At 37.5% G+C, this 27,454-nt stretch overlaps 3 protein-coding genes across 6 annotated transcripts in view; 2 read left to right on the plus strand and 1 right to left on the minus strand.

The window, feature by feature from the left end:
* The window catches only part of LOC117344476, a 28,841-nt gene extending 23,046 nt beyond the window's left edge, over positions 1 to 5,795 (plus strand). Inside the window, exons 4-6 of the mRNA XM_033907226.1 lie at positions 2 to 129; positions 1,360 to 1,606; positions 2,173 to 5,795. Coding sequence (XP_033763117.1) covers positions 2 to 129; positions 1,360 to 1,606; positions 2,173 to 3,489 — 1,692 coding nt within the window. The 3' untranslated portion in view covers positions 3,490 to 5,795. The remainder of the gene's footprint in view (position 1; positions 130 to 1,359; positions 1,607 to 2,172) is intronic.
* Positions 5,796 to 8,481: 2,686 nt separating this feature from the next.
* Positions 8,482 to 16,519, minus strand: LOC117344481 (isocitrate dehydrogenase [NAD] subunit beta, mitochondrial-like). Of its 3 annotated transcripts, none has more exons than XR_004536198.1 (11): positions 16,412 to 16,519; positions 16,017 to 16,076; positions 15,755 to 15,903; positions 15,052 to 15,192; positions 14,518 to 14,650; positions 13,589 to 13,722; positions 11,479 to 11,581; positions 11,056 to 11,202; positions 10,283 to 10,438; positions 9,203 to 9,403; positions 8,482 to 9,161 (listed from the first exon to the last, which is right to left on the minus strand). XR_004536198.1 is itself a non-coding variant. In XM_033907251.1 (11 exons), the coding sequence occupies exons 1-10, from the start codon at positions 16,478 to 16,480 to the stop codon at positions 9,326 to 9,328; spliced, it is 1,170 nt and encodes a 389-aa protein (XP_033763142.1). In that variant the 5' UTR covers positions 16,481 to 16,519; the 3' UTR covers positions 8,482 to 9,284. The 3 variants fall into 3 exon arrangements, 2 of the variants coding, with proteins under 2 accessions (XP_033763142.1, XP_033763130.1); XM_033907251.1 differs by having other exon boundaries at positions 8,482 to 9,284; positions 9,326 to 9,403; XM_033907239.1 differs by having other exon boundaries at positions 8,482 to 9,403.
* A 60-nt stretch (positions 16,520 to 16,579) lies between these two features.
* Positions 16,580 to 26,865, plus strand: LOC117344499. 2 transcript variants are annotated; one of them, XR_004536202.1, is made up of 6 exons: positions 16,580 to 16,799; positions 19,829 to 19,984; positions 20,397 to 20,493; positions 20,646 to 20,776; positions 24,874 to 25,394; positions 25,453 to 26,865. XR_004536202.1 is itself a non-coding variant. In XM_033907262.1 (5 exons), the coding sequence occupies exons 1-5, from the start codon at positions 16,749 to 16,751 to the stop codon at positions 25,141 to 25,143; spliced, it is 705 nt and encodes a 234-aa protein (XP_033763153.1). In that variant the 5' UTR covers positions 16,580 to 16,748; the 3' UTR covers positions 25,144 to 26,865. The 2 variants fall into 2 exon arrangements, 1 of the variants encoding a protein (XP_033763153.1); XM_033907262.1 differs by having other exon boundaries at positions 24,874 to 26,865.
* Positions 26,866 to 27,454: the final 589 nt, after the last annotated feature.

Raw genomic sequence — 27,454 nt, forward strand, 5'->3', positions numbered from 1 at the left:
GGACTCTGACTTCCAGGAGGAACTTTACACTATTTACCTGGTTGAGGCCTACATCAATCACATACAGGCTCATCACTCTCCGGTCCTCATCATACAGCGGTTCATGAGGGGCTATCTCACAAGGAAAAGGTAGTCATCTCATAATTCAAATTTTCATTCCAAAATTCAATTATTTAGTAGAAAATCCTACAATGTACATAGACTGTCTGAAAATGTGATACATACCTGTCTATAGAGGTCACCCTACTAACATACACACCTGTATATAGAGGTCACCCTACTTACATACACACCTGTCTATAGAGGTCACCTTACTAACATACATACCTGTCTATAGAGGTCACCTCACTTACATACACACCTGTATATAGAGGTCACTCTACTAACATACACACCTGTCTATAGAGGTCACCTTACACTAACATACATACCTGTCTATAGAGGTCACTCTACTAACATACACACCTGTATATAGAGGTCACTCTACTAACATACACACCTGTCTATAGAGGTCACCTTACTAACACACACACCTGTCTATAGAGGTCACCTTACTAACATACACACCTGTCTATAGAGGTCACCTTACACTAACATACATACCTGTCTATAGAGGTCACTCTACTAACATACACACCTGTATATAGAGGTCACTCTACTAACATACACACCTGTCTATAGAGGTCACCTTACTAACACACACACCTGTCTATAGAGGTCACCTTACTAACATACATACCTGTCTATAGAGGTCACCTCACTTACATACACACCTGTATATAGAGGTCATTCAACTAACATACACACCTGTCTATAGAGGTCACCTTACTAACATACATACCTGTCTATAGAGGTCACCTCACTTACATTCACACCTGTCTATAGAGGTCATTCTACTTACATACACACTTGTCTATAGAGGTCACCTTACTAACATACACACCTGTCTATAGAGGTCATTCAACCAACATGCACACCTGTCTATAGAGGTCACCTTACTAACATACACACCTGTCTATAGAGGTCACCTTACTAACATACACACCTGTCTATAGAGGTCACCTTACTAACACACACCTGTCTATAGAAGTCACCTTACACTAACATACATACCTGTCTATAGAGGTCACCTTACACTTACATACACACCTGTATATAGAGGTCACTCTACTAACATACCCACCTGTATATAGAGGTCACTCTACTAACATACACACCTGTATATAGAGGTCACTCCACTAATATAGACACCTGTATATAGATGTCACCCCACTAACATACACACCTGTCTATTCATAAAGGTGTCTATATTGCACATAATAACACTTAATGAAAATAATACTGGAATTTGTGTGACAGGTTTGGACACCTTGGCCAGAAGATAAGTCAGATGAAACAGGGTGGTGACCTATCCCTGATACCATCTGAACTGATCCCTCCTCCTCCAAGTTCCTCTCCCGCGTTTGGGGCCAGCTCTAGTGGTCAGGATCTGTCTGTACCTAGTATGGACTATGATTCTTACATAAAAAACCGTCGACCCGACACTTCACCAGCACCACCTAGTGAAGGAACAGGGACACCAATTACGAAACCCACAACATCAGAGGTATGATAATAGATAATAATAAAACCCACAACATCAGAGGTATGGATAATAGATAATAATAATAAAACCCACAACATCAGAGGTATGGAAATAGATAATAATAATAAAACCCACAACATCAGAGGTATGGAAATAGATAATAATAATAAAACCCACAACATCAGAGAGTAATAAAACCCACAACATCAGAGGTATGAAAATAGATAATAATAATAAAACCCACAACATCAGAGGTATGATTATAGATAATGATAATAAAACCCACAACATCAGAGGTATGATAATAGATAATAAAATCAGTTTACAACAGAAATGTGGTCAATTTGATTGACTCCCTTGCTGTCTTGATGAATACACTGGACCACTTGACCACCAGGAATGTATTTAAGTGTGTGATGATTAGTGATGATTCAATGTGTAAAATGACTATACAGGTAGCTTATTTAGAAATGATAGATGATACAAACACTGGAACTTTGTTATTCTGTGAGCGATGTGTTAGCAATGTTTTTAATGTGTTGATTTGCTGACAAATGATCTGTATGACCTTATGACCTTTGTTACAGAGTGTAGATGAGCCACACCCAACACCACTGGAGGGCCAGACACCAGTCCAGGATGATGACATCGGCACACCAAAAAAACGGAAAAACCTTCTAATCAACCTGGCAAAACTTCAGACTGGGACATTCTCAAGTCTGTATGATGAAGGCATTGCTGTAGAGACAGTCTTGCCTGAAAATTCACACGAAAAAGTTGTGACAGCATCAGAAAAGAAATCGCGCCGCAGGAAACGAAAGGAAAGCCAGAAGAAGGTAGTAAAAAGTGTGAAGCAGTTCTTTGGTCCTATTGTGGAGTCATCTCCGGCCCTAGTAGAATCTCCAAGAGAAGAGGAGGAGGATACCCAGATCACTGAGTACCGCCTCAGGGGAATCAAACCAGATGTTATGTACATCGATGCCACAACCGAAATGATTCTGTCAAAGCAGGAAGCCGGTCGTCTGGTGAGAGATGCTGAGGATGAAATTCACATGAGAGCGAGGGATCTACCCAAACCCAAGATCACCCCACGCAAATCTGTCAACACCAACCAACGCATGTTTGCTCGTGTACATGGCACTATGGGTATATCCAGTTTACTTGCAGTCCACCAGGCCTACAGGGATCGGGAGAAGGCTGAACAGACAGCTGCAAAAATGGAACACATACTTACAATGCGTGATGAACGTGACAGGGCCAAAGAGAGAATTCGGCTTCATAATGATGAGAAACGTAACATGGCCCTGAGAAAGCGTGATGCTGAGCGAAATCAAATGCTAGACATTCTAGAGAAGAAGGAAATGAAGCGATTAAGTTACTTGGAGAAACGTACTGATTTGAAGGCAAAGTCATCAGACTTCAACCGCTCATACAAAACAGACTTTGCATTTATCACTGAATTTAGCAATCAGCATACGTCAGTGTCTAACGCTCTGATGAGACACGACAAGCAGGCACGCACCGAGGATAACATCACCCTGAGGACTGACTTGGTGCAGACTCATAACACTGTCAAGTCGGAGCAACAGGAGCTGGTGAAGAAATACATGGAGCATCGACAACTGATGAGGCAGACTGAGGCAGCCATGGCCCGTGCCACATTGGACACTCGCATGCTACAGGAGGCCAATGATCGCCTTTTTGAAGCCAAATCTCGGGTAGCCCAGCAGAAGGCACGTAGGGAGACTGTACAGACATTTTACCCCCTCCCACAACATGTCACTCCTGCCCCTGGGGCCAGTGCTACTGAGCTCCCTGCGGTCAGTCCAGGAGCTACACGATTTGAGGCCAACATCTTGATGAACCAGGGTCGAGTGGGAAAGCACCCCACTTTACTTACATAAATGCATCTCAGTAAATCTGCTTCTCATGGCCAAACATACAAACTGACCCACATGTAAACAGGGTATTTATCGTCTGAAGACTTTGTTAGACTAAAAGGTCTATTTCTGTATTACAGCATGTTTACATGATCTTGTTGTTATTGAATATGATATGATATATACTTTGTAACTATTATCTTTGAAATCAATCAGATGCCATAATGTAAAGCCATTCACCTTACCAGTTATTTCATTGTATGACATATTAAGTTCATTCTAACCTAAATATTCTGCCATAAACAAGTTCTGACACTAAGAAGTTATGATTTAGTATAATAAATAAATGAAAACCAAGATAAACATTTACTACAATATTTATCTGTCCTGTTATGCTTAGATATTTAACATTGGACCCAAAAACAAGTCATTACATTCTGAATCACCAAATAAGTGGAATTCCCCAGAAACAGAAGCCTGGCTAGCTAGTAGTACATGTCTGGTACAGTAGTCCAAGTTACAGCAGGCGGAGTGGTACATGTAAGGGACCGTAGTCCCAGTCAAAGCCTAATGTGATAATAGTTGTGATATTGCTTTTATTGAATGCTATATATATATTTATTATTGTTTTATCAATGCTTTTTCAATGAATACATTATAAATACATATACTGTACTACTTTCTTTGTATATTTTTCGAGATTCAGGAATTGTAATTGTATGAATTATTCACATACCACTTATAATTATGTCTGTTACACTGTACAAGTCATGTGATCTGTCTGTTACACTGTACAAGTCATGTGATCTGTCTGGACGGTCATATTTGAATCATGGCAGAACATATTACATGTAGCCGTGATTGTTGTTATGGTGTTAAGTAGATGTTCAATGTTAAACCAAATGTCTTTACACACAGAATGGCACAGTTGTCACCTATGCTATCCTGTACACCAGTGAATCCGTCCATTTTGAAAATGTTGTTTGTGATCAAGTTTTAAACTCTGAATTTTGAATGTGTGTTTTAATCTATCTAGTCTGTGATCTGATGATATTAAACTTTTACGCCAACAATTTTTTTTTTAATTCAGCGTAATGATTTCCATTAAGCTCTCACATTTGACGATAATAGCAGCATAAAGTCTATGCTACTAGATTCAATTCATAGCAATTTTCTCTTATATGAATAAATAAATCAAATGTATATGCATGTCTTAATTTGTCTCTCTGGTGACATTTTCTGTCTTTGTTGACAATTTGTCTTTGGTGATAGTTTCTTTCTTTGTTGACATTTTGTCTTTGGTGACATTTTCTCTCTTTGTTGACATTTTGTCTTTAGTGATAGTTGGTCATTTTGTCTTTAGTGACATTTTCTCTATTTGTTGACATTTTGTCTTTGGTGATAGTTTGTCATTTTGTCTTTGGTGACATTTTCTCTATTTGTTGACATTTTGTCTTTGGTGATAGTTTGTCATTTTGTCTTTGGTGACTGTTGTTGACATTGTTGTCTTTGGTGACAGTTTCTCTCTTTGTTAGAATGTTAAATGTTTGGCTTTGTCGACAGTTTGTTCTCTTGTTGACAGATTGTCCTCGGTATCACATTGTCCGTAATGACACATTATAATTAATTACATGTCCGTAACGACACACACTATAATTAATTACATGTTCGTAACAACACACTATAATTAATTACATGTCCGTAACAACACATTATAATTAATTACATTGTCCGTAACGACACACTATAATTAATTACATGTCCGTAACGACACACTATAATGAATTACATGTCCGTAACGACACACTATAATTAATTACATGTCCGTAACGACACACTATAATTAATTACATGTCCGTAACGACACACTATAATTAATTACATGTCCGTAACGACACACTATAATTAATTACATGTCCGTAACAACACACTATAATTAATTACATGTCCGTAACGCCACACTATAATTAATTACATGTCCGTAACAACACACTATAATTAATTACATGTTCGTAACAACACACTATAATTAATGACATGTCCGTAACAACACACCATAATTAATTTTATGTCCTTTGTGACTGACTGTCCACCATAAACCAGTCCATCATAGTCATTGTCTTAATTTATTTCAATAACTGCTGACCAACATTTATGATGTGTTTTATAGATTTATAGAGCTTGTTTTTGTACATAAGTTTTTATATTCTAATGTTACTGATGTATACAAAGTTTCTCAATCACTGGTACTGTTTAAAAGTTTATTATCCTCACATGAACAGGATGTCTTGACTTTGTGAGAGTAAACAAATAAACTATTTCTATACGTTTACATTGTCCTGTTGTCAGTTAACATACAATTACATTGTCCTGTGGTCAGTTAACATACAATTACATTGTCCTGTCGTCAGTTAACATACAGTTACATTGTCCTGTCGTCAGTTAACATACAATTACATTGTCCTGTCCTCAGTTAACATACTATTACATTGTCCTGTCCTCAGTTAACATACAATTACATTGTCCTGTCGTCAGTTAACATACAATTACATTGTCCTGTCGTCAGTTAACATACAATTACATTGTCCTGTCCTCAGTTAACATACAATTACATTGTCCTGTCCTCAGTTAACATACAATTACATTGTCCTGTCCTCAGTTAATATACAATTACGTTGTCCTGTCGTCAGTTAACATACATTTACATTGTCCTGTCCTCAGTTAACATACAATTACATTGTCCTGTCCTCAGTTAACATAATTGTCCTGTCCTCAGTTAACATACAATTACATTGTCCTGTCCTCAGTTAACATACAATGACATTGTCCTGTCCTCAGTTAATATACAATTACATTGTCCTGTTGTCAGTTAACATACAATTACATTGTCCTGTCCTCAGTTAACATACAATTACATTGTCCTGTCCTCAGTTTACATACAATTACATTGTCCTGTCGTCAGTTAACATACAATTACATTGTCCTGTCGTCGGTTAACATACAATTACATTGTCCTGTCGTCAGTTAACATACAATTACATTGTCCTGTTGTAGGTAAACATTATACATTTGCATTGTCCTATTATCAGTAAACATTATACATTTACATTGTCCTGTTGTAGGTAAACATTATACATTTATATTGTCTTGTCATGGTAAACATTATATGGGCCAGTGGTGTGATTAGTCAGGGAGACCTTGTGGAAGACATTACTCAGGCAATTAATTAATCATAAAGTCAAACACTTTGGTAGAATTCAAATAATTTTATTTCACTTTTGAAGGACAAAATCAATTCTACATGTATACAAATGCAAGATGTGTACTCGTCAAAATTAAAAAAAACAAAAACATTTTAAAGTATAATGATTCCTATAGAGTCTGTGATACTCAGTATTATAACTGATTCCTATCGAGTCTGTGATACTCAGTATTATAACTGATTCCTATCGAGTCGTGATACTCAGTATTATAACTGTTTCCTATCGAGTCTGTAATACTCAGTATTATAACTGATTCCTATCGAGTCTGTAATACTCAGTATTATAACAATTTCTATCATTAGGAATTACCGAACACTAACCAGATTATCTACCAATTAAGCTACCTGGTCGCCGATGATTGACCTGGTCCAGTTCTGCTACACTAGTGTGTAAAAATTGGCAGTTGTAGGTGAAGCTTGATATGTTTCAGACGGGGACTGCCCAGACATTTTTTTTAACAAAATAAAATATGTGAGAATAAACTACTGAACTTATAATTTACAGTAAAATGAATTTATTAATAGCAAACAATGGATATACGATTAAAGCATTGACATATATCTCTAATATAAAAGTGCCACATGTTGTAACAGACTGACAAATCCCTGTAGTTTACTCTAGTAGTACCAGAGGAAAACGGATATCATCAATCTTTTAACATCCATAGGCTTATTGAGACCCTGTTCACTACCATCAGCACTAACAAGACCGATTAATTAAAGTTTGTAAATCTTGTTTCATAATAAAATACCGGAAGCTGTTATCCTCTGACTGGAACTCTACTACAGGGCGTTGTACAACACTGCCCACGTTATCAACCAACTTTACATGACAATATGGCAGTTAATCAACCAACTTTACATGACAATATGGCAGTTAATCAACCAACTTTACATGACAATATGGCAGTTAATCAACCAACTTTACATGACAATATGGCAGTTAAACAACCAACTTTACATGACAATATGGCAGTTAATCAACCAACTTTACATGACAATATGGCAGTTAATCAACCAACTTTACATGACAATATGGCAGTTAAACAACCAACTTTACATGACAATATGGCAGTTAAACAACCAACTTTACATGACAATATGGCAGTTAAACAACCAACTTTACATGACAATATGGCAGTTAAACAACCAACTTTACATGACAATATGGCAGTTAATCAACCAACTTTGGGTGACAACAGGGAAACCGTGGTAACGACAGGTACTGGGAAATGGGTGATGACAGGAAATATTAACTTTTGTATGTCTACTCCATCCTGTGACGTAATTTTACCAACATTTACACATATTCAGGGTAGACTTCCAAGTAAATGCAAGTTGATAAGGGTCATGTCCCAACAAATAATATAGCTGGAAACAGGATATTATACATGTGTTTAACTACAAACAAAAATGATAAATGTGTCGTAGAGCAGAGAACTGCTGTCCATTATCACTTCCTACTAAACCTCTAAGTTTTACTGTGGCCATGCAGGCTTCATACTGAGAAATTTCACAAAAATAGTTGTCTTCAATCTGGTTAAATATTAAACCAACACTTAACCTTATAGCTTGAACTATAATACTGTTACCTCTCCTGCACTTTTATCCATTATGACGTCATAACACATTAAGACGTCATCCGGCTACTAAGTAATAAATCAAACACCTGAAGATGGCCAGGAAGGCCTCACAGCACTTGTGATATTGATTGCAATTGTCTGCCATGTTGAATCTTTTAGACTTTTTGTTTATATATATTTATACATAACTTGTACTTGGACCACTTTTAGGGCAGTTATACTGCTATAACCTAACAGAACACTGGTCGGCCGATTAACTATCAGATGTGATTATACAAATTTTGCCATATAAACCCCTACCATTGCTGGAGTAGGGCAGTTGTTGAACAAAACAAAGAAAGGTTGTTAACTTAACGGACACCATTACAAAAAAGTATACTCAGTTACAAATAACACTGTCATATAAATATCAAACATCTAGCTAACAACATCGCAATACACAGAATTGTAACAATACTGCGTCCAAGGTGTCATCTCTAAGTGTAAAACAACACCGGATTGTTTATACCCAGGTGTCGTCTCTAAGTGTAAAACAACACCAGGTTGTTTATAAACAAGTGTAAATATAATCAATGTTATATAGCTTTCTAACTGAATTTCCTGGAAATCATCCGGTGAATTTTAAAAAAGTAACTAAAATGGAGATAAAAATATCACATAATCTCATTACCTTCTAAATAAAATACACAAGTAACATGAGAATAAACGTTTTATTTTGAACAACTTATTTATATTACAACAACAGAATAACTTACTGGATTTATTAACCGACATGGCCAGCCATTACTGTTCTAACAACCCAGAGGATCAAATATAAATCAGATCTGTGGAGGGAGGTAATAAACCGTGACCTACAATAAATATCCTTGACGTAACAGAAGGTGGCCTTGACCTACAATAAATATCCTTGACGTAACAGAAGGTGGCCTTGACCTACAATAAATATCCTTGTCGTAACAGAAGGTGGCCTTGACCTACAATAAATATCCTTGTCGTAACAGAGGGTGGCCTTGACCTACATCTGGAGATGGTCGATGACAGAGTGTGTAAAGTCACTAGTGGAGGAGTAGCCGCCCATATCCTTTGTTCTAACCTGAAAACAAAGAATGAAAACATACAACAATAACACGACATCCAAGTTCATATCAAACTGGTCAACTACAAAATACATTGCCAGTATGACCTTGACCTCAAATAAGTAACTTAAACAGTCACATAACTCAAATGATCTCTCATATTTTCCTTTGTTAAATTAATTCCAGCTTATAAACCAAATGTAAAATGAAGAATAAGTATGCTTTTTTTACTCTTTTGCTTAGAGATTATCAGATATTTATATTCTGCCCAACTCAAACTTTATTTGTCTAAGAATTCTTATAAACTTTGTTTACTTTGATAACCTACAACTGACCCTAGAGAAAGTGACCTCTGTGACCTTTGAATGACCCTAGAGAAAGTGACCTCTGTGACCTTTGGATGACCCTAGAGAAAGTGACCTCTGTGAACTTTGGACGACCCTAGAGAAAGTCACCTCTATGACCTTTGGATAACCCTAGAGAAAGTCACCTCTGTAATGCTTAGATGACTAGCGAAAGTAACTTCTTTGACTTTTGGATGACCCTAGAGAAAGTGATCTCTGTCACCTTTGGATGACCCTAGAGAAAGTAACCTGTGACCTTTGGATGACCCTGGGGAAAGTAACCTGTGTGACATTTGGATGACTCTAGCAAAAGTAACCTCTGTGACCTTTAGATGATCCATTAGAAAGTCACCTCTGTGACCTTTAGATGACCCTTCTGAATGTAACCTCTGTGATATTTGGATGACCTTAGAGACTGTAACCTCTGTGATATTTGGATGACTCTAGAGAAAAAATTGATCTGATTGATTGTTTAGAATTTATGACGTTTTGACAACCTTAGATATAATATCCTCATGATCATGTGACCTTTGATGACCTATGATGACCTACCTTGCCAGCTTTGATGACCCTGGAGATAGCGTCCTCTATAATCTTAGCATGGTACTCGAGGTGCATATGCTTCAGCATGTTACAGCCACTGAGTAGGACAGCTGTAGGGTTGGCAATGTTCTTACCCACAGCTTCGGCGTAGGCATGGCGAGCTCCCTGTAATAAAACACACGGCTTACCTGATTGGTTTATTACATAAGTACCAATTCATCTGATTGGTTGAGATGTGTTCATATACATTCATTGTATATTTGTTATATTTTAAAGTAAACAACAGACCTGGGGTCATAATGTTAACCTCAATGAATAATTACATATTATCTTCATAGGACATACTTCAGAAATAAATATGTTTACAGAAATATTACAGCTTTAAATCAGTGGGTATTTTCGCAAAATGTAAGTTCAAAATAGATTTAATTTAAGATGGCCACTATTGCAGCGATCTTTGATATCAGAAGGGCCGAAAAAAAGAAACATTTTTTTTTGTAAAGACGGATGCCTTTTTGATGCTATCGTCGCACCCTACATCTAATTTCGAAAATCTGATGGATTTCTTATTACTCATGGTTCCATTGCTCCTGGGGTGCAAGGTTGATTTGATGCCTGACCAGACCCAAAAATACTTTGTCATAAAAATCTATCAAATAGTATACGAATTGCAGATTTACAAAAGATAGTTGCTGAGGTGGCCATCTTGGACACCGAACTGACCTAAAAAGTAAAAACACTTTATCAAAACAATGAACTGAGCATTCCTACATAGTTCTCACCTGTTCAAAAATGGCAACATCATTACTAAAACTCTCTCCTGGGACGATGCCAGCTCCTCCAACAAGTCCTGATGCCAAGTTGTCAACAATGTTACCATAGAGATTAGGCATCACCATGACATCAAACTGATGAGGGTTAGACACCAGCTGTCAAAAGATCAATACTTACATGTATTACTGACCAGAAACTGGACGAATGAGTTCAAAACAAATCAGAAATCTTCAACTTGGTATCAGGCACTTTTACATATTATATATATACCTGGTACCAGATATTTCTAGTCTGACATCAGGCCCTATGAAATGTATACCTCAGATGTTGGACAAGAATTTTCCCTGAAATCAGACCCTGATCATACCACAGTTAAATAGGATGTAACAACATGAGATCTTGAGATTTCCCCTAAATCTGCCCTGCCTCACCTGCATACAGCAGTTGTCTATGATCATAGTCTCAAACTGTATCTTAGGGTAGTATTGGGCCACCTCCTCACAACACTTCAGGAACAGACCATCACCAAGCTTCCTGTAAAACAACAGTAGGATATAGTACAATACCTTATAGGTCCTAATAGGACACAGTACAATACCTTATAGGTCCTAATAGGACAAAGTACAATACCTTATAGGTCCTAATAGGACACAGTACAATACCCCTATAGGTCCTAAGAGGATATATTCACACAGTAGGATATAGTACAATACCTTATAGGTCCTAATAGGACAAAGTACAATACCTTATAGGTCCTAATAGGACACAGTACAATACCTTATAGGTCCTAATAGGACACAGTACAATACCCCTATAGGTCCTAAGAGGATACTCACACAGTAGGATACAGTACAATACCCTATAGGTCCTAAGAGGATATATTCACACAGAAGGATACAGTACAATACCCTATAGGTCCTAAGAGGATATATTCATACAGTAGGACACAGTACAATACCTTATAGGTCCTAAGAGGATATATTCACACAGTAGGATACAGTACAATACCTTATAGGTCCTAAGAGGATATATTCACACAGTAGGACACAGTACAACATCCCTATAGGTCCTAAGAGGATATATTCACACAGTAGGATACAGTACAACATCCCTATAGGTCCTAAGAGGATATATTCACACAGTAGGACACAGTACAATACCTTATAGGTCCTAAGAGGATATATTCATACAGTAGGATACAGTACAATACCTTATAGGTCCTAAGAGGATATATTCACACAGTAAGACACAGTACAATACCCCTATAGGTCCTAAGAGGATATATTTATACAGTAGGATACAGTACAACATCCCTATAGGTCCTAAGAGGATATATTCACACAGTAGGATACAGTACAATACCTTATAGGTCCTAAGAGGATACTCACACAGTAGGATACAGTACAATACCCCTATAGGTCCTAAGAGGTTATATTCATACAGTAGGATACAGTACAATACCCCTATAGGTCATAAGAGGATATATTCACACAGTAGGATACAGTACAATACCTTATAGGTCATAAGAGGATATATTCACACAGTAGGATACAGTACAATACCCCTATAGGTCCTAAGAGGATACTCACACAGTAGGATACAGTACAATACCCCTATAGGTCCTAAGAAGATACTCACACAGTAGGATACAGTACAATACCCCTATAAGTCCTAAGAGGATACTCACACAGTAGGATACAGTACAATACCCCTATAGGTCCTAAGAGGATATATTCACACAGTAGGATACAGTACAATACCCCTATAAGTCCTAAGAGGATACTCACACAGTAGGATACAGTACAATACCCCTATAGGTCCTAAGAGGATACTCACACAGTAGGATACAGTACAATACTCCTATAGGTCCTAAGAGGATACTCACACAGTAGGATACAGTACAATACCCCTATAAGTCCTAAGAGGATACTCACACAGTAGGATACAGTACAATACCCCTATAGGTCCTAAGAGGATATATTCACACAGTAGGATACAGTACAATACCTTATAGGTCCTAAGAGGATATATTCACACAGTAGGATACAGTACAATACCTTATAGGTCTTAAGAGGATATATTCACACAGTAGGATACAGTACAATATCCCTATAGGTCCTAAGAGGATATATTCACACAGTAGGATACAGTACAATACCCCTATAGGTCCTAAGAGGATATATTCACACAGAAGGATACAGTACAATACCCCTATAGGTCCTAAGAGGATATACTCCCACAGTAGGACACAGTACAATACCTTATAGGTCCTAAGAGGATATATTCACACAGTAGGATACAGTACAATACCCCTTTAGGTCCTAAGAGGATATATTCACACAGTAGGATACAGTACAATACCTTATAGGTCCTAAGAGGATATATTCACACAGTAAGATACAGTACAATACCCCTATATGTCCTTAGAGGATATATTCACACAGTAGGATAGAGTACAATACCCCTATAGGTCCTAAGAGGATATGTTTTATATGGAGGACTTGTATGATATCAGCGTTGTAATGTTGTGTTGTGACTTACATGATATTGGCTTTGTGTACAGCGGTGACTTTTTTTCTATTATTGCGAGTAGCGTAATCAAAAGCGAACTTGGCGATACGTTTAGACTTCATCCTTGTGACAACCTTCAGACACTCTACCACTCCTGTGACACTCTGAAACAAAACAAACATATAAATTGTCACTTAGTGACTTACAAATATATCTGTTGTTGGTTTTTTTTTTCAACTTAATAAGTTCTCCGGTTCTACTTCTAATGATGTATATTTTATATCTTGTAATATTTCCTAGAATTCAGAAAAATTTCAGAGTTACAGCTAACAGTATACTATGACTCTGCCTATTTTCTAGGTTTCGTCTCACCGATTATAATCAGTGTTCTGTCAGCGTTAGTTACCGGATTACCACCTACATGACTCTGCCTATTTTCTAGGTTTCGTCTCACCGATTATAGTCAGTGTTCTGTCAGCGTTAGTTACCGGATTACCACCTACATGACTCTGCCTGTTTTCTAGGTTTCGTCTCATCGATTATAGTCAGTGTTCTGTCAGCGTTAGTTACCGGATTACCACCTACATGACTCTGCCTATTTTCTAGGTTTCGTCTCATTGATTATAGTCAGTGTTCTGTCAGCGTTAGTTACAGTATTACCACCTACATGACTCTGCCTATTTTCTAGGTTTCGTCTCATTGATTATAGTGTGTTCTGTCAGCGTTAGTTACAGGATTACCACCTACATGACTCTGCCTATTTTCTAGGTTTTGTCTCATCGATTATAGTGTGTTCTGTCAGTGTTAGTTACCGGATTACCACCTACATGACGCTGCCTATTTCTGACTATAGTCAGTGTTATTTTTGGTTCTAGTTAGTTACAGGTTTATACCTACATGTATATTGTGTACATATTATATATTTAGTATATTACTGTACATGTATACTGTGTACCTACTTCATGCTCCAGTGCACTGTACTCTCCCTCAGTCTGTTCACGGATGATGACAAAGTCGAGGTTCTTGTGTCTTGTTTTAAAACCAGGTAAACTTTTGATGACAACAACATTAGCAAACAGATCCAGTTCTGCCCTGATAAAAAAAAACAACCTTGTATTAGAAAACAGCTGCAACTTTCTTTACAGACATTTCAAGGCCATAGAAATCTCAAAGGTCATTTAGGTCAATTCGGAGAGTTTGGAGGACCCTAATATTGCCCAATCACTTGATCCTCTTGTTGAGGGTCTACAGGACATCCCTCAATATTCCCCTCTCATCTGATCTTAATGTTGAGGATTTGGAGGACATCCCTCAATATTCCCCACAGTCCACTCACCTAATTTTCATGTTGAGGGTATGAAGGACACCCTTCAATATTCCCCACTTACCTGACCTTTATGTTGAGGGTCTACAGGACACCCCTCAATATTCCCAACTTACCTGACCTTCATGTTGAGGGTCTGGAGGACACCCCTCAATATTCCCACACTTACCTGATCTTCATGTTGAGGGTCTGAAGGACACCCCCTTTGAAGTTGGATGGTGTTGTGATGATTCCCTTGAGACCGACTCCGTTACGCTTGAATGATTCCACCACTGTACTGATACTGGCACTCTGGGATGGCTGTACCTCGCTATAAAGAGGAATGTTGCTAGAGTCAACTAGGTGTATACTGTAGCAGGGGTCCCTCGGACCCACATATCCTGTACTCAATATTTTACTGAGGAACTCACACACATTTGGAGAATCAATTATCTGTCTTTGATCCTAAACAATTCACTGGAACCCTACCTTATATGGTATTTATTGTTTTATTTATTGTTTGCAACCCTACCTTATATGGTATTTATTGTTTTATTTATTGTTTGCAATTCATAATTCTAATACATGTTAATATATGGATAACAATATTAAGTAATATTTATTCTTCAACCAAAGCTGTATAAGTAAAATGATAAGTTAAAATATAGCTGTCTCTTATGTCTTATCCAATGTACACTCCCTGACCATCATGTATGACATACGCAAAGAAACTGAATGAAAACCTAACACAAATTATTGTCCAGTCGTAATGCTAACAAAAGGCAATTATTTACTCAAACTCTTAACAGAAACATATATCATTAAACAGTTGATAACAAATATCAATATGGATGAAGTGATGACTTTTTTATTGAAATTTATAAAAGATATACCTAATGAAAAATTCCTCAAATTCCACGGGAGCTCCGGCAGCCTGGAATACGTCCCGGACACTGCCCATTAGGTGTGGCCCTACTCCATCCCCCGGGACCAGGGTTACCTTTTGGTTACCATCAGGATGTGAGACTGGCTCCGATACAGACTATCATAACAAATTGTTAACATATTAACTGACACTCAAAACATCAAAACGTAAAATCAAAGTATAAATTCTCAGAGTGTGTGTGTGAACTTACGAGGACTTATAGAACTTACCAGAGCCTGGCAGTTTGGGGTGGAGTTATGGTAATCTCTGCTCTGAAACTGTTTGGTAGTCTGAAAGATGGATGTCATTGAAATGGTTAGACAGCGATCTATCACTCTCCAAAACAGTTAAGGTCGATGTTAGATACTCTCACGTAAATAACGATATAGATTGGTATACAATCCCGTAATAGACTCATGACGTATGAATCAACTTACTATTCGAAATGCGAAGGAAATTAAACTTTGTTCTGACAATCAACAAATCAAACACGTGGTTTTGACATGTGTAAATGGAATAGCTTTGTAAGCTCCACGAACCACAGCATGTTTACAGTATTCGTGATGAATGGACTTCATATTATATTTGGAAAACGATCTCGTCAAAGTAATCGTGGAATACCTACACAAGCTGCTGGGCGCGGTACGTGTTGACAGAGCCTGGAGAAAGCCGACCTTGTCAAGGAGGATGCCATACTTATTATGACGTCACAGAAGGGATTTCCCAACAACTGGAGGGGAGATATCATTATTGTGTAACGTGATGCTCTGTGTTTTGAACCTAAATGAACATTTCTAATGTCTATAATCCTCGGGCGTAATATTTTATTTATAAATGTATTTTACTTTATTAATTTATTCAATTGAAACGTATGTATAGCAATCGTGCTTGCAATATGCAAATTTGGAAAATTAACCCTCCGTATTATCTAATATTCATCGGAGTGATTTCGACAGGACAAGATGAGTAGGCTTTTCAGATCAGCATTGTCAAGAATCAGGACGTTGACATTTGTAATTATGCATTTTTGATTATACTCCTTATACCAGGAATGCAAGTCGAATTGTTGAATTATTTGAATTGTCACACTTTGCTTGTGAAAAAGGTTGGAATTTAGGCCTAAGCAAGTGTCATACTTTTCGACCCGAGTAGAAATGGTCTTCGCGTCCAACGTGGCACTACCGGTTTTGAAAGTTTTATTTGTCAAATGTAGCTTCATTTAATCTACGAACAATGCAATCTTTTAAATATTTAAACAATTAAAATACATAGATAAATGCTTAAAAAATCAGCCTGTCTCTATTTTCACTCCCCTCTGGCAGTCTCCTTCAAATTGTTGAAGTTAGCCAGTAGGCCTATCATAAAGATTTGTTTAGACAAAGCCTTGATGTAGACGTGGAAAGAAAATCATGTCTAGGTTTAGATCTGATATAAGATGGTTTTATGTCGACTTTCGGTTGCAAGACTTGTTATCATTATAATAGGAGTTATCCCCCTTGCGACCTCTTTGAGACTTTCTTTAACATTTTAGATGGTTTTGATTTTAATTTCAAATTTGATTTTCAAATTTCCTTTATAAATAGAATTTGAAGTAGTGAAGCTAAAAATGTGATATCACAGAAGATATTTTATATAAAAGATAAGGCAAGAATAAAGATGGAAAAGGGCGCCTCTTCTATGGCAAGCCGTTTGTGTTTTTACCTATTGAAATGAAGATATCTCTATTTAATTAAAGATATCTCTATTTAAAATGAAGACATCTCTATTTAATTAGAGATATCTGTAATTTAAATAAAGATATCTCTATTTAAATAAAGATATGTCTAATTTAAATACAGATATCTCTATTTCTACTGAAAATAGAGATATCTTCTTTTAAATTACAGATATCTCTATTTCAAATTCAGATATCTCTATTTGAATTACAGATATCTTTAATTGTAATTGAGATATCTTTATTTTAGATAGAGATATCTTTAATTCTTGTCCAATTAAAGATATCTTTATTTAAAATAGAGATATCTCTATTTGAATTAAAGATATCCCTATTTTAAATAGAGATATCTTTAATTTTCTTTAAATAGAGATGTCTTCATTTTAAATACAGATATCTCTAATTCAAATACAGATATCTCTAATTCAATTAAAGATATCTCTATTTTAAATAGAGATATCTTTAATTGAAATATAGATATCTGCAATTACTTTGCAATACAGATATCTCTATTTCAAATACAGATATCTCTATTTGAATTAAAGATATCTGTATTTACACGTGTTTGCTCAGTGCGAAGATTAATATTGAAACACAAAGAAAATAATGATTACTCCCTAATCCTAATCAGTGTTAACGAAACGCTTGTAATTAAATTGGACTATCCGGATCCCATATGCATGCATTGAGAGATGTAGGTCTAAACCGAAACTTGCTACTTGGAGGGGATTTCTAAAGAACAGAACATGGCAACTGTTCTATGGGAAATAGAGCGAACTGTTGCGGCTATACGCAGTACCATTGAAAGCAGCACACGGTCTGCATTTCCCGCCATTTTGCGTCACTAAAGGGAGAATCAAGGGAGCAGTCGTTTTTCCTATTTGATGGTTAAATACAGATATCTCTATTTCATGTCAAATAAAGATATCTTTAATTCAAATAGAGATATCTGTATTTAAAATAAAGATATCTGTATTTCTACAACAATTAGAGATATCTGTATTTGAAATAGAGATATCTTTAATTGAATTAGAGATATCTGTATTTGAATTAGAGATATCTGTATTTGAATTAAAGATATCTTTATTTTAAATACAGATATCTTTATTTACAATGAAATGCAGATATCTCTTATTGAAATAAAGATATCTTTAATTGAATAAGAGATATCTGTATTTGAATTAGAGATATCTCTATTTCGTGTTTAATTAGAGATATCTGTATTTTAAATAGAGATATGTCTAATTCAAATACAGATATCTCTAATTCAATTAAAGATATCTCTATTTAAATTAAAGATATCTCTATTTGAATTAAAGATATCTTTAATTTTTATATTAATAATGATATCTTTATTTTGAATACAGATATCTGTATTTAATAGGTAAAAACCCAAACGGCTTGCCATACTCTTCTGGGGAATCCAACCCACAACCCCAGATTCACAGTCAAATCACATTCAGAACCAATGGAACAATGAAGTGAAAACAAAATAAATTCGTTAAAGAGGCATTCCTTCGTTTGAACATCAGAAACATTCACAATTTCTGTTGATGAAATCTATGTCAGAACGATGATTATATGAGTGTTTGTGCCTACAAGTAATGAATTTAACACTGAAATGTACTACAGGAAAAAATTGCGGTTATTATAGTGATAATTCGGGTCATTGAATTAAGTATTTTCAGGACTTAAACTTTGGTTTATCTTGAGGAGAGTAAAACTGCTGTATTAATGTAAGATAAAATGTAAAGATTATAATTTTTTACTACTGGGGAAAAACACATAATTTCCAGTAAGTTTAATTTTATGTGTGACGATATCTAATTCGAAATAGCAGGTGAACTTTAAATGATGACCTAGAAAATTTGTGAAATGCCAGTGTTGGATAAATTTTCATTTTGTCACATTCAATCTCATGATCAAAGTGCACTTATTTTCCAGGCAATAGTCCTTTTATACACTTTACAAAAAAAAAAAAAAAAAAAATAGACAAAAAGGCCACATTAACCCACTACTCCCCCATCCATGGAAATTGCATGCTGTCACTTGTTTTGTAGTTGTTGTAAAAGGAATGAATTTAATTCTAAATGGAGGGAGGGATTTGACCTCAAAATCCATGACAAAAAAATGAATAAGTATTTTGAATTAAACTTTGAGGGCTCCAAAAAATCTTGGGTGGGAACAAGCATTCTGTACTTGATGTTAGAACTTACCTGTACAGATTTACCTTACAAACCACATCAAACATCTTAAGCCGAGTAGCACTTCAATATAACTTTTTGACACACCATGTGATCATTACAGAAGTAACTTAACTCATGACAGGTATCGCATCCGCCCAAGCTATGTGTCCACACTAGCAGTGTCCAGTGCAGTGGACAGTTAGACGGTAAAACAACCGACTACAGTCGCTTCCCAGTGCCAGACATTGAGGACCTTCCACAGGACATGAGGGACCGGATGACTGAAGTTGAGGAAAAGGTAACAATTTCTTGTGTAACAGAAAGGATTGATATCATACTTGACCTGGGGGTCAAACTAACAATCTACATCCCATCAATAGGTTATATACCCCTCAGATATATTTCAGGTGAACCCTGTAATTTTACGTAAGTCCACCTTCATCAAGTCTTTGACCCTAAAGCTTACACAATGAACCTGAAAGGACTAATAAGAAATATCTTTCCCAGACTGGGGCTTTAAACGTCTACCTCTCCCTCCAAGGAAAATTCTGCTAGCTGAATCTAGTGAAATGATCTGTTCTCTTAAATTTCGTAGTTGTTCACTTGGCTTACTGCTGAGTTAAACAAAGATTATTGATGAATAAAACTCTCCAATCAATGCTATGATATACTCAATACAGTCGTGGTGTATCAAAATCTTTCTTTTCTAGTCCGGATTTATGCCCAATGTATTTAATGCCATGTCCTATCGACCTGATGATCTCCGATGCTTCATGAACTACTATGATGTTGTGATGGGCGACAGAGGTAATTCTTGGAATTCCATAATCATTTAATCAAGAAAAATGTTTTTCTTAATCAAGCAAAACTATTTATTATTCATATTTTCAATCTGTATTTTAGGAATACATAATATAAACAATAGTTTGCTAAAGCCTATTTGATCAAACTATTTGTAGGTAATTTGACAAAGGCAGACAAGGAAATGATCATTGTGGCAACCTCTTCTGAAAATGGCTGTTTATACTGCATTATAGCCCACGGGGCACTACACCGAATCTACTCCAGGAATCCTCATGTAGCTGATCAGGTAAATACATGTATGCCTGATGTTACAGTTCTGGCCTATTATATCAAACATGTCTCTTGAGCTAAAAATGCATACCTGTCTTCCCAGGTAAAGTGTGTACCTGTCTTCCCAGGTAAAATGTGTACCTGTCTCCCCAGGTAAAGATGTGTACCTGTCTCTCAATGTAAAAGTGTGAACCTGTCTGTCCAGATAAAATTGTGTGCCTGTCTGTCCAGATAAAAGTGTGTGCTTGTACTCCTAAGTAAAAGTGTGTACATGCCTTCCCAGATAAATGTGTGTACCTGTCTCCTACATTAAAGTGTGTAACAGTCTCCCCAGATAAAAGTGTGTACCTGTCTTCCCAGATAAATGTGTGTACCTGTCTTCCCAGATAAATGTGTGTACCTGTCTCCTCAGGTAAATGTGTGTACCTGTCTCCCCAGATAAATGTGTGTACCTGTCTCCTCAGGTAAATGTGTGTACCTGTCTCCCAAGGTAAATGTGTGTACCTGTCTCCCCAGGTAAATGTGTGTACCTGTCTCCCAAGGTAAATGTGTGTACCTGTCTCCCCAGGTAAATGTGTGTGCCTGTCTCCCCAGATAAATGTGTGTACCTGTCTCCCCAGGTAAATGTGTGTACCTGTCTCCCAAGATAAATGTCTGTACCTGTCTCCCAGATAAAAGTGTGTACCTGTCTCCCCAGATAAATGTGTGTACCTGTCTCCCCAGGTAAATGTGTGTACCTGTCTCCCCAGGTAAATGTGTGTACCTGTCTCCCCAGATCAAAAGTGTGTACCTGTCTCCCTAGGTAAATGTGTGTGCCTGTCTCCCTAGGTAAATGTGTGTACCTGTCTCCCCAGATAAATGTGTGTACCTGTCTCCCCAGATCAAAAGTGTGTACCTGTCTCCCTAGGTAAATGTGTGTGCCTGTCTCCCCAGGAAAGTGTGTGTGCCTGTCTCCCAGATAAATGTATGTACCTGTCTCCCCAGGAAAGTGTGTGTACCTGTCTCCCTAGGTAAAACTGTGTACCTGTCTCCCCAGGTAAATGTGTGTACATGTCTCCTCAGATAAATGTGTGTACCTGTCTCCCAAGGTAAATGTGTGTACCTGTCTCCCCAGATAAATGTGTACCTGTCTCCCCAGGTAAATGTGTGTACCTGTCTCCCAAGATAAATGTGTGTACCTGTCTCCCAAGATAAATGTGTGTACCTGTCTCCCAGATAAATGTGTGTACCTGTCTCCCCAGATCAAAAGTGTGTACCTGTCTCCCCAGGTAAATGTGTGTGCCTGTCTCCCTAGGTAAATGTGTGTACCTGTCTCCCCAGGAAAGTGTGTGTGCCTGTCTCCCAGATAAATGTATGTACCTGTCTCCCCAGATAAATGTGTGTACCTGTCTCCCCAGATAAATGTGTGACCTGTCTCCTCAAATAAATGTATGTACCTGTCTCCCCAGATCAAAAGTGGGTACCTGTCTCCCCAGATAAATGTGTGTACCTGTCTCCCAAGGTAAATGTGTTTACCTGTCTCCTCAGGTAAATGTGTGTACCTGTCTCCCCAGATAAATGTGTGTACCTGTCTCCTCAGGTAAATGTGTGTACCTGTCTCCCAAGGTAAATGTGTGTACCTGTCTCCCCAGGTAAATGTGTGTACCTGTCTCCCAAGGTAAATGTGTGTACCTGTCTCCCCAGGTAAATGTGTGTACCTGTCTCCCCAGATAAATGTGTGTACCTGTCTCCCCAGATAAATGTGTGTACCTGACTCCCCAGATAAATGTGTGTACATGTTTCCTCAGATAAATGTGTGTACCTGTCTCCCCAGATAAATGTGTGTGCCTGTCTCCCCAGGTAAATGTGTGTACCTGTTTCCCAAGATAAATGTGTGTACCTGTTTCCCAAGATAAATGTGTGTACCTGTCTCCCTAGGTAAATGTGTGTACCTGTCTCCCAAGATAAATGTGTGTACCTGTCTCCCAAGATAAATGTGTGTGCCTGTCTCCCCAGATAAATGTGTGTACCTGTCTCCCCAGGTAAATGTGTGTACCTGTCTCCCCAGGAAAGTGTGTGTGCCTGTCTCCCAGATAAATGTATGTACCTGTCTCCCCAGGAAAGTGTGTGTACCTGTCTCCCAGATAAATGTGTGTACCTGTCTCCCAGATAAATGTGTGTACCTGTCTCCCCAGATAAATGTGTGACCTGTCTCCCCAGATAAATGTATGTACCTGTCTCCCAAGGTAAAGGTGTGTACCTGTCTCCCAAGGTAAAGGTGTGTACCTGTCTCCCCAGATAAATGTGTGTACCTGTCTCCCCAGGTAAATGTATGTACCTGTCTCCCCAGGAAAGTGTGTGTGCCTGTCTCCCCAGATAAATGTGTGTACCTGTCTCCCAGATAAATGTATGTACCTGTCTCCTAAGGTAAATGTATGTACCTGTCTCCCCAGATAAATGTGTGTACCTGTCTCCCAGATAAATGTATGTACCTGTCTCCTAAGGTAAATGTATGTACCTGTCTCCCAGATAAATGTATGTACCTGTCTCCTAAGGTAAATGTATGTACCTGTCTCCCCAGATAAATGTATGTACCTGTCTCCCAAGGTAAAGGTGTGTACCTGTCTCCCCAGGTAAATGTGTGTACCTGTCTCCCCAGATAAATGTGTGTACCTGTCTCCCCAGGTAAATGTATGTACCTGTCTCCCCAGGAAAGTGTGTGTGCCTGTCTCCCCAGATAAATGTGTGTACCTGTCTCCCCAGATAAATGTGTGTACCTGACTCCCCAGATAAATGTGTGTACATGTTTCCTCAGATAAATGTGTGTACCTGTCTCCCCAGATAAATGTGTGTGCCTGTCTCCCCAGGTAAATGTGTGTACCTGTTTCCCAAGATAAATGTGTGTACCTGTTTCCCAAGATAAATGTGTGTACCTGTCTCCCTAGGTAAATGTGTGTACCTGTCTCCCAAGATAAATGTGTGTACCTGTCTCCCAAGATAAATGTGTGTGCCTGTCTCCCCAGATAAATGTGTGTACCTGTCTCCCCAGGTAAATGTGTGTACCTGTCTCCCCAGGAAAGTGTGTGTGCCTGTCTCCCAGATAAATGTATGTACCTGTCTCCCCAGGAAAGTGTGTGTACCTGTCTCCCAGATAAATGTGTGTACCTGTCTCCCAGATAAATGTGTGTACCTGTCTCCCCAGATAAATGTGTGACCTGTCTCCCCAGATAAATGTATGTACCTGTCTCCCAAGGTAAAGGTGTGTACCTGTCTCCCAAGGTAAAGGTGTGTACCTGTCTCCCCAGATAAATGTGTGTACCTGTCTCCCCAGGTAAATGTATGTACCTGTCTCCCCAGGAAAGTGTGTGTGCCTGTCTCCCCAGATAAATGTGTGTACCTGTCTCCCAGATAAATGTATGTACCTGTCTCCTAAGGTAAATGTATGTACCTGTCTCCCCAGATAAATGTGTGTACCTGTCTCCCAGATAAATGTATGTACCTGTCTCCTAAGGTAAATGTATGTACCTGTCTCCCAGATAAATGTATGTACCTGTCTCCTAAGGTAAATGTATGTACCTGTCTCCCCAGATAAATGTATGTACCTGTCTCCCAAGGTAAAGGTGTGTACCTGTCTCCCCAGGTAAATGTGTGTACCTGTCTCCCCAGATAAATGTGTGTACCTGTCTCCCCAGGTAAATGTATGTACCTGTCTCCCCAGGAAAGTGTGTGTGCCTGTCTCCCCAGATAAATGTGTGTACCTGTCTCCCAGATAAATGTATGTACCTGTCTCCCCAGGTAAATGTATGTACCTGTCTCCCCAGATAAATGTGTGTACATGTTTCCCAGGTAAATGTGTGTACCTGTCTCCCCAGATCAATGTATGTACCTGTCTCCCTTCATATCTACACAGTCTCCACCATTGATTGTTTTTGACAATATTGGGTTCAACAATTTTGTTTTCATTTATAAAGATAGAGGAGCAATATAATTCAGGAGTCAAACTTGATCCATAGACACCTACAATCCTAAGAGATGCTCTAAATTAACTGGTAATTAGCAACTAGTGACTATCATGTTTTATGGAGTTGAGTGAACATCTTATTTATAAGATTTTCTTTTTGTCCTTTAAATTAGTTGGCAGCCAATTGGAAGACTTCCGACATTGATGGTCGTCAGTATGCCATCTTGGACTTTGCTCTGGACGTCTGTCACTGTCGCCCTCTGTCTGAGGAGAAATTTGAAAACCTTTACAAGCATGGCCTCACGAAGGAAGATGCCTGGGACATTGGTGCAGTTGTAGCACTTTTTGCTTTGTCTAACCGTATGGCCTATCTAACCAATATGAAACCTAACAAGGAATTCTATTTGATGGGCAGAGTGAAGCGGGAACAGAAGAAAGAATAGATCTAATGAAGCTCTCAATGTAAAAGCATGATTACTGTGTATAACCATATTGCATTACTATGTAATGTAACTGTAGAGAATCAGATATATCATCGTTGTAATAGGTATTTAATCAAAAAGATAATCAAATAAATCATCACATGAACACTGTACCAAGAACAGAGGTCACATGACCACTGTACCAAGAACAGAGGTCACATGTCCACTGTACCAAGAACAGAGGTCACATGACCACTGTACCAAGAACAGAGGTCACATGACCACTGTACCAAGAACAGAGGTCACATGACCACTGTACCAAGAACAGAGGTCACATGTCCATGTTTAATGTTTGGGTTAGGTTTGGAGATAAAGTAACATGGTTAAAACAAGTTTTTGTAAGATAAACAATTAACAGTCTTGTAAATGTGTATGGCATATTTCAGAAGAGTGGATACTTCTTAAGAATACATTGGTATGATATTTATATCTGTTTTATAATATAAATCAAACAGGACTGGATCTTGGAGGAAACCTTTTAGTATTCCTTATGATTAAAAAGTGGTCACAGAAGTATAGGTATGTAATATTCTTACAAAAAATTGACTTTTTAGCCCACCATCTGATGATGGTGGGCTATTCAAATCGCCTTGCGTCTGTGGTCCGAGGTCCGTCCCTCTGTCCGTCCAACTGTCCGTTAACAATTCTTATTGCTATTTCTGAGAAAGTACTGAAGGAATCTTTCTCAAATTTCATATGTAGGTACCCCTTGGTCCCTACTTATGCATATTGCATTTTGTGACTGATCGGAAAACAACATGGCCCACAGGCAGCCATCTTGGATTTTGACAATCGAAATTTGTTATCGCTATTTCTCAGATATTATGCATGTTTCATTTTGGGACCTATTGGAAAACAACATGGTCGACAGGCAGGTAGGTTCCCCTTGGTCCGTTGTATTGCATTTTTGGACCAATCTGAAAACATGGTCGACAGAGCCATTATCGCTAAATCTCAAATTTCATATATAAATTCCCCTTGTTTGAAAAGTACTGGAGGGATGTTTCTCAATTTACACAGATTATTAAGAGGAAGGGAAAAATAGAGAGATCAATCTGACATGAAACCTATCAAGATAAATCAATGGCGAGCGCCAAGATCCCTCTGGGATCTCTTGTTTCTGGTGGTGTGCCATTTTGTGTTTAATGTACTGTCTATAAACCAAGACAGTCAGGCGATTTACTTTAAGATAGGTGTTTTATACAAACATAAAGTACATATTACATATCTATAAGAAATTATGTCAAGAGGAGTTGTCTCCCCTTTATCTTTACTAAGGTACCAGTATTTTTCAGAAATCTTTATCCTATTGTGTGTTCTAGTCTGAATTGAATATATTTCGTTGAAGCTTTCTTGAATAAAATGATTAAAATCAAACAGGTCTCATATACCAATAATGTAAATAATTATTTTTGTTGAATTAGTTATGTTAATGACACGATGATTTTATACATTGTTTTTTTTTTTAAATTTAAATATATACAAAATACAGTATTTAGTTGCTTATTACAGTAACAACAAGCTTTAAGCTTTATAATTAAACATTTATCTGCAGCTCAGCTGTACCTATGCCTATTGTATCAGGGCTATGTCCCTGAATGTTTTGTATACAGTTGTTATATTTTTGTATCCAGAATGATGTTCACTCATGATTGAAATAAAAAAAAAATATACCATAACCGATACATATTGTTGGTTGTATTTGTAAGATTTCCTGGTTTTACTGTAGTAAGATTTTCTGGTTGTACTATTGAAGATTTCCTCGTTGTATGCTGTAAGATTTCCTGGTTTTACTGTTGTAAGATTTGCTCGTTGTACTGTTGTAAGATTTCCTCGTTGTACTGTTGTAAGATTTCCTGGTTTTACTGTTGTAAGATTTCCTGGTTTTACTGTTATAAGATTTTCTGGTTGTACTGTTGTAAGATTTCCTCATTGTATGTTGTAAGATTTCCTGGTTTGACTGTTGTAAGATTTCCTCATTGTATGTTGTAAGATTTCCTGGTTTTACTGTTGTAAGATTTCCTGGTTGTACTGTTGTAAGATTTCCTCATTGTATGTTGTAAGATTTCCTCGTTGTATGTTGTAAGATTTTCATTGTTTTACTGTTGTAAGATTTCCTCGTTGTATGTTGTAAGATTTCCTGGTTTGACTGTTGTAAGATTTCCTCATTGTATGTTGTAAGATTTTCTGGTTGTACTGTTGTAAGATTTCCTCATTGTATGTTGTAAGATTTCCTGGTTTGACTGTTGTAAGATTTCCTGGTTGTACTGTT

This window comes from Pecten maximus, chromosome 2 (assembly GCF_902652985.1).
Source record: "Pecten maximus chromosome 2, xPecMax1.1, whole genome shotgun sequence".
In the NCBI taxonomy this organism is placed as follows: Eukaryota; Metazoa; Mollusca; class Bivalvia; order Pectinida; family Pectinidae; genus Pecten; species Pecten maximus.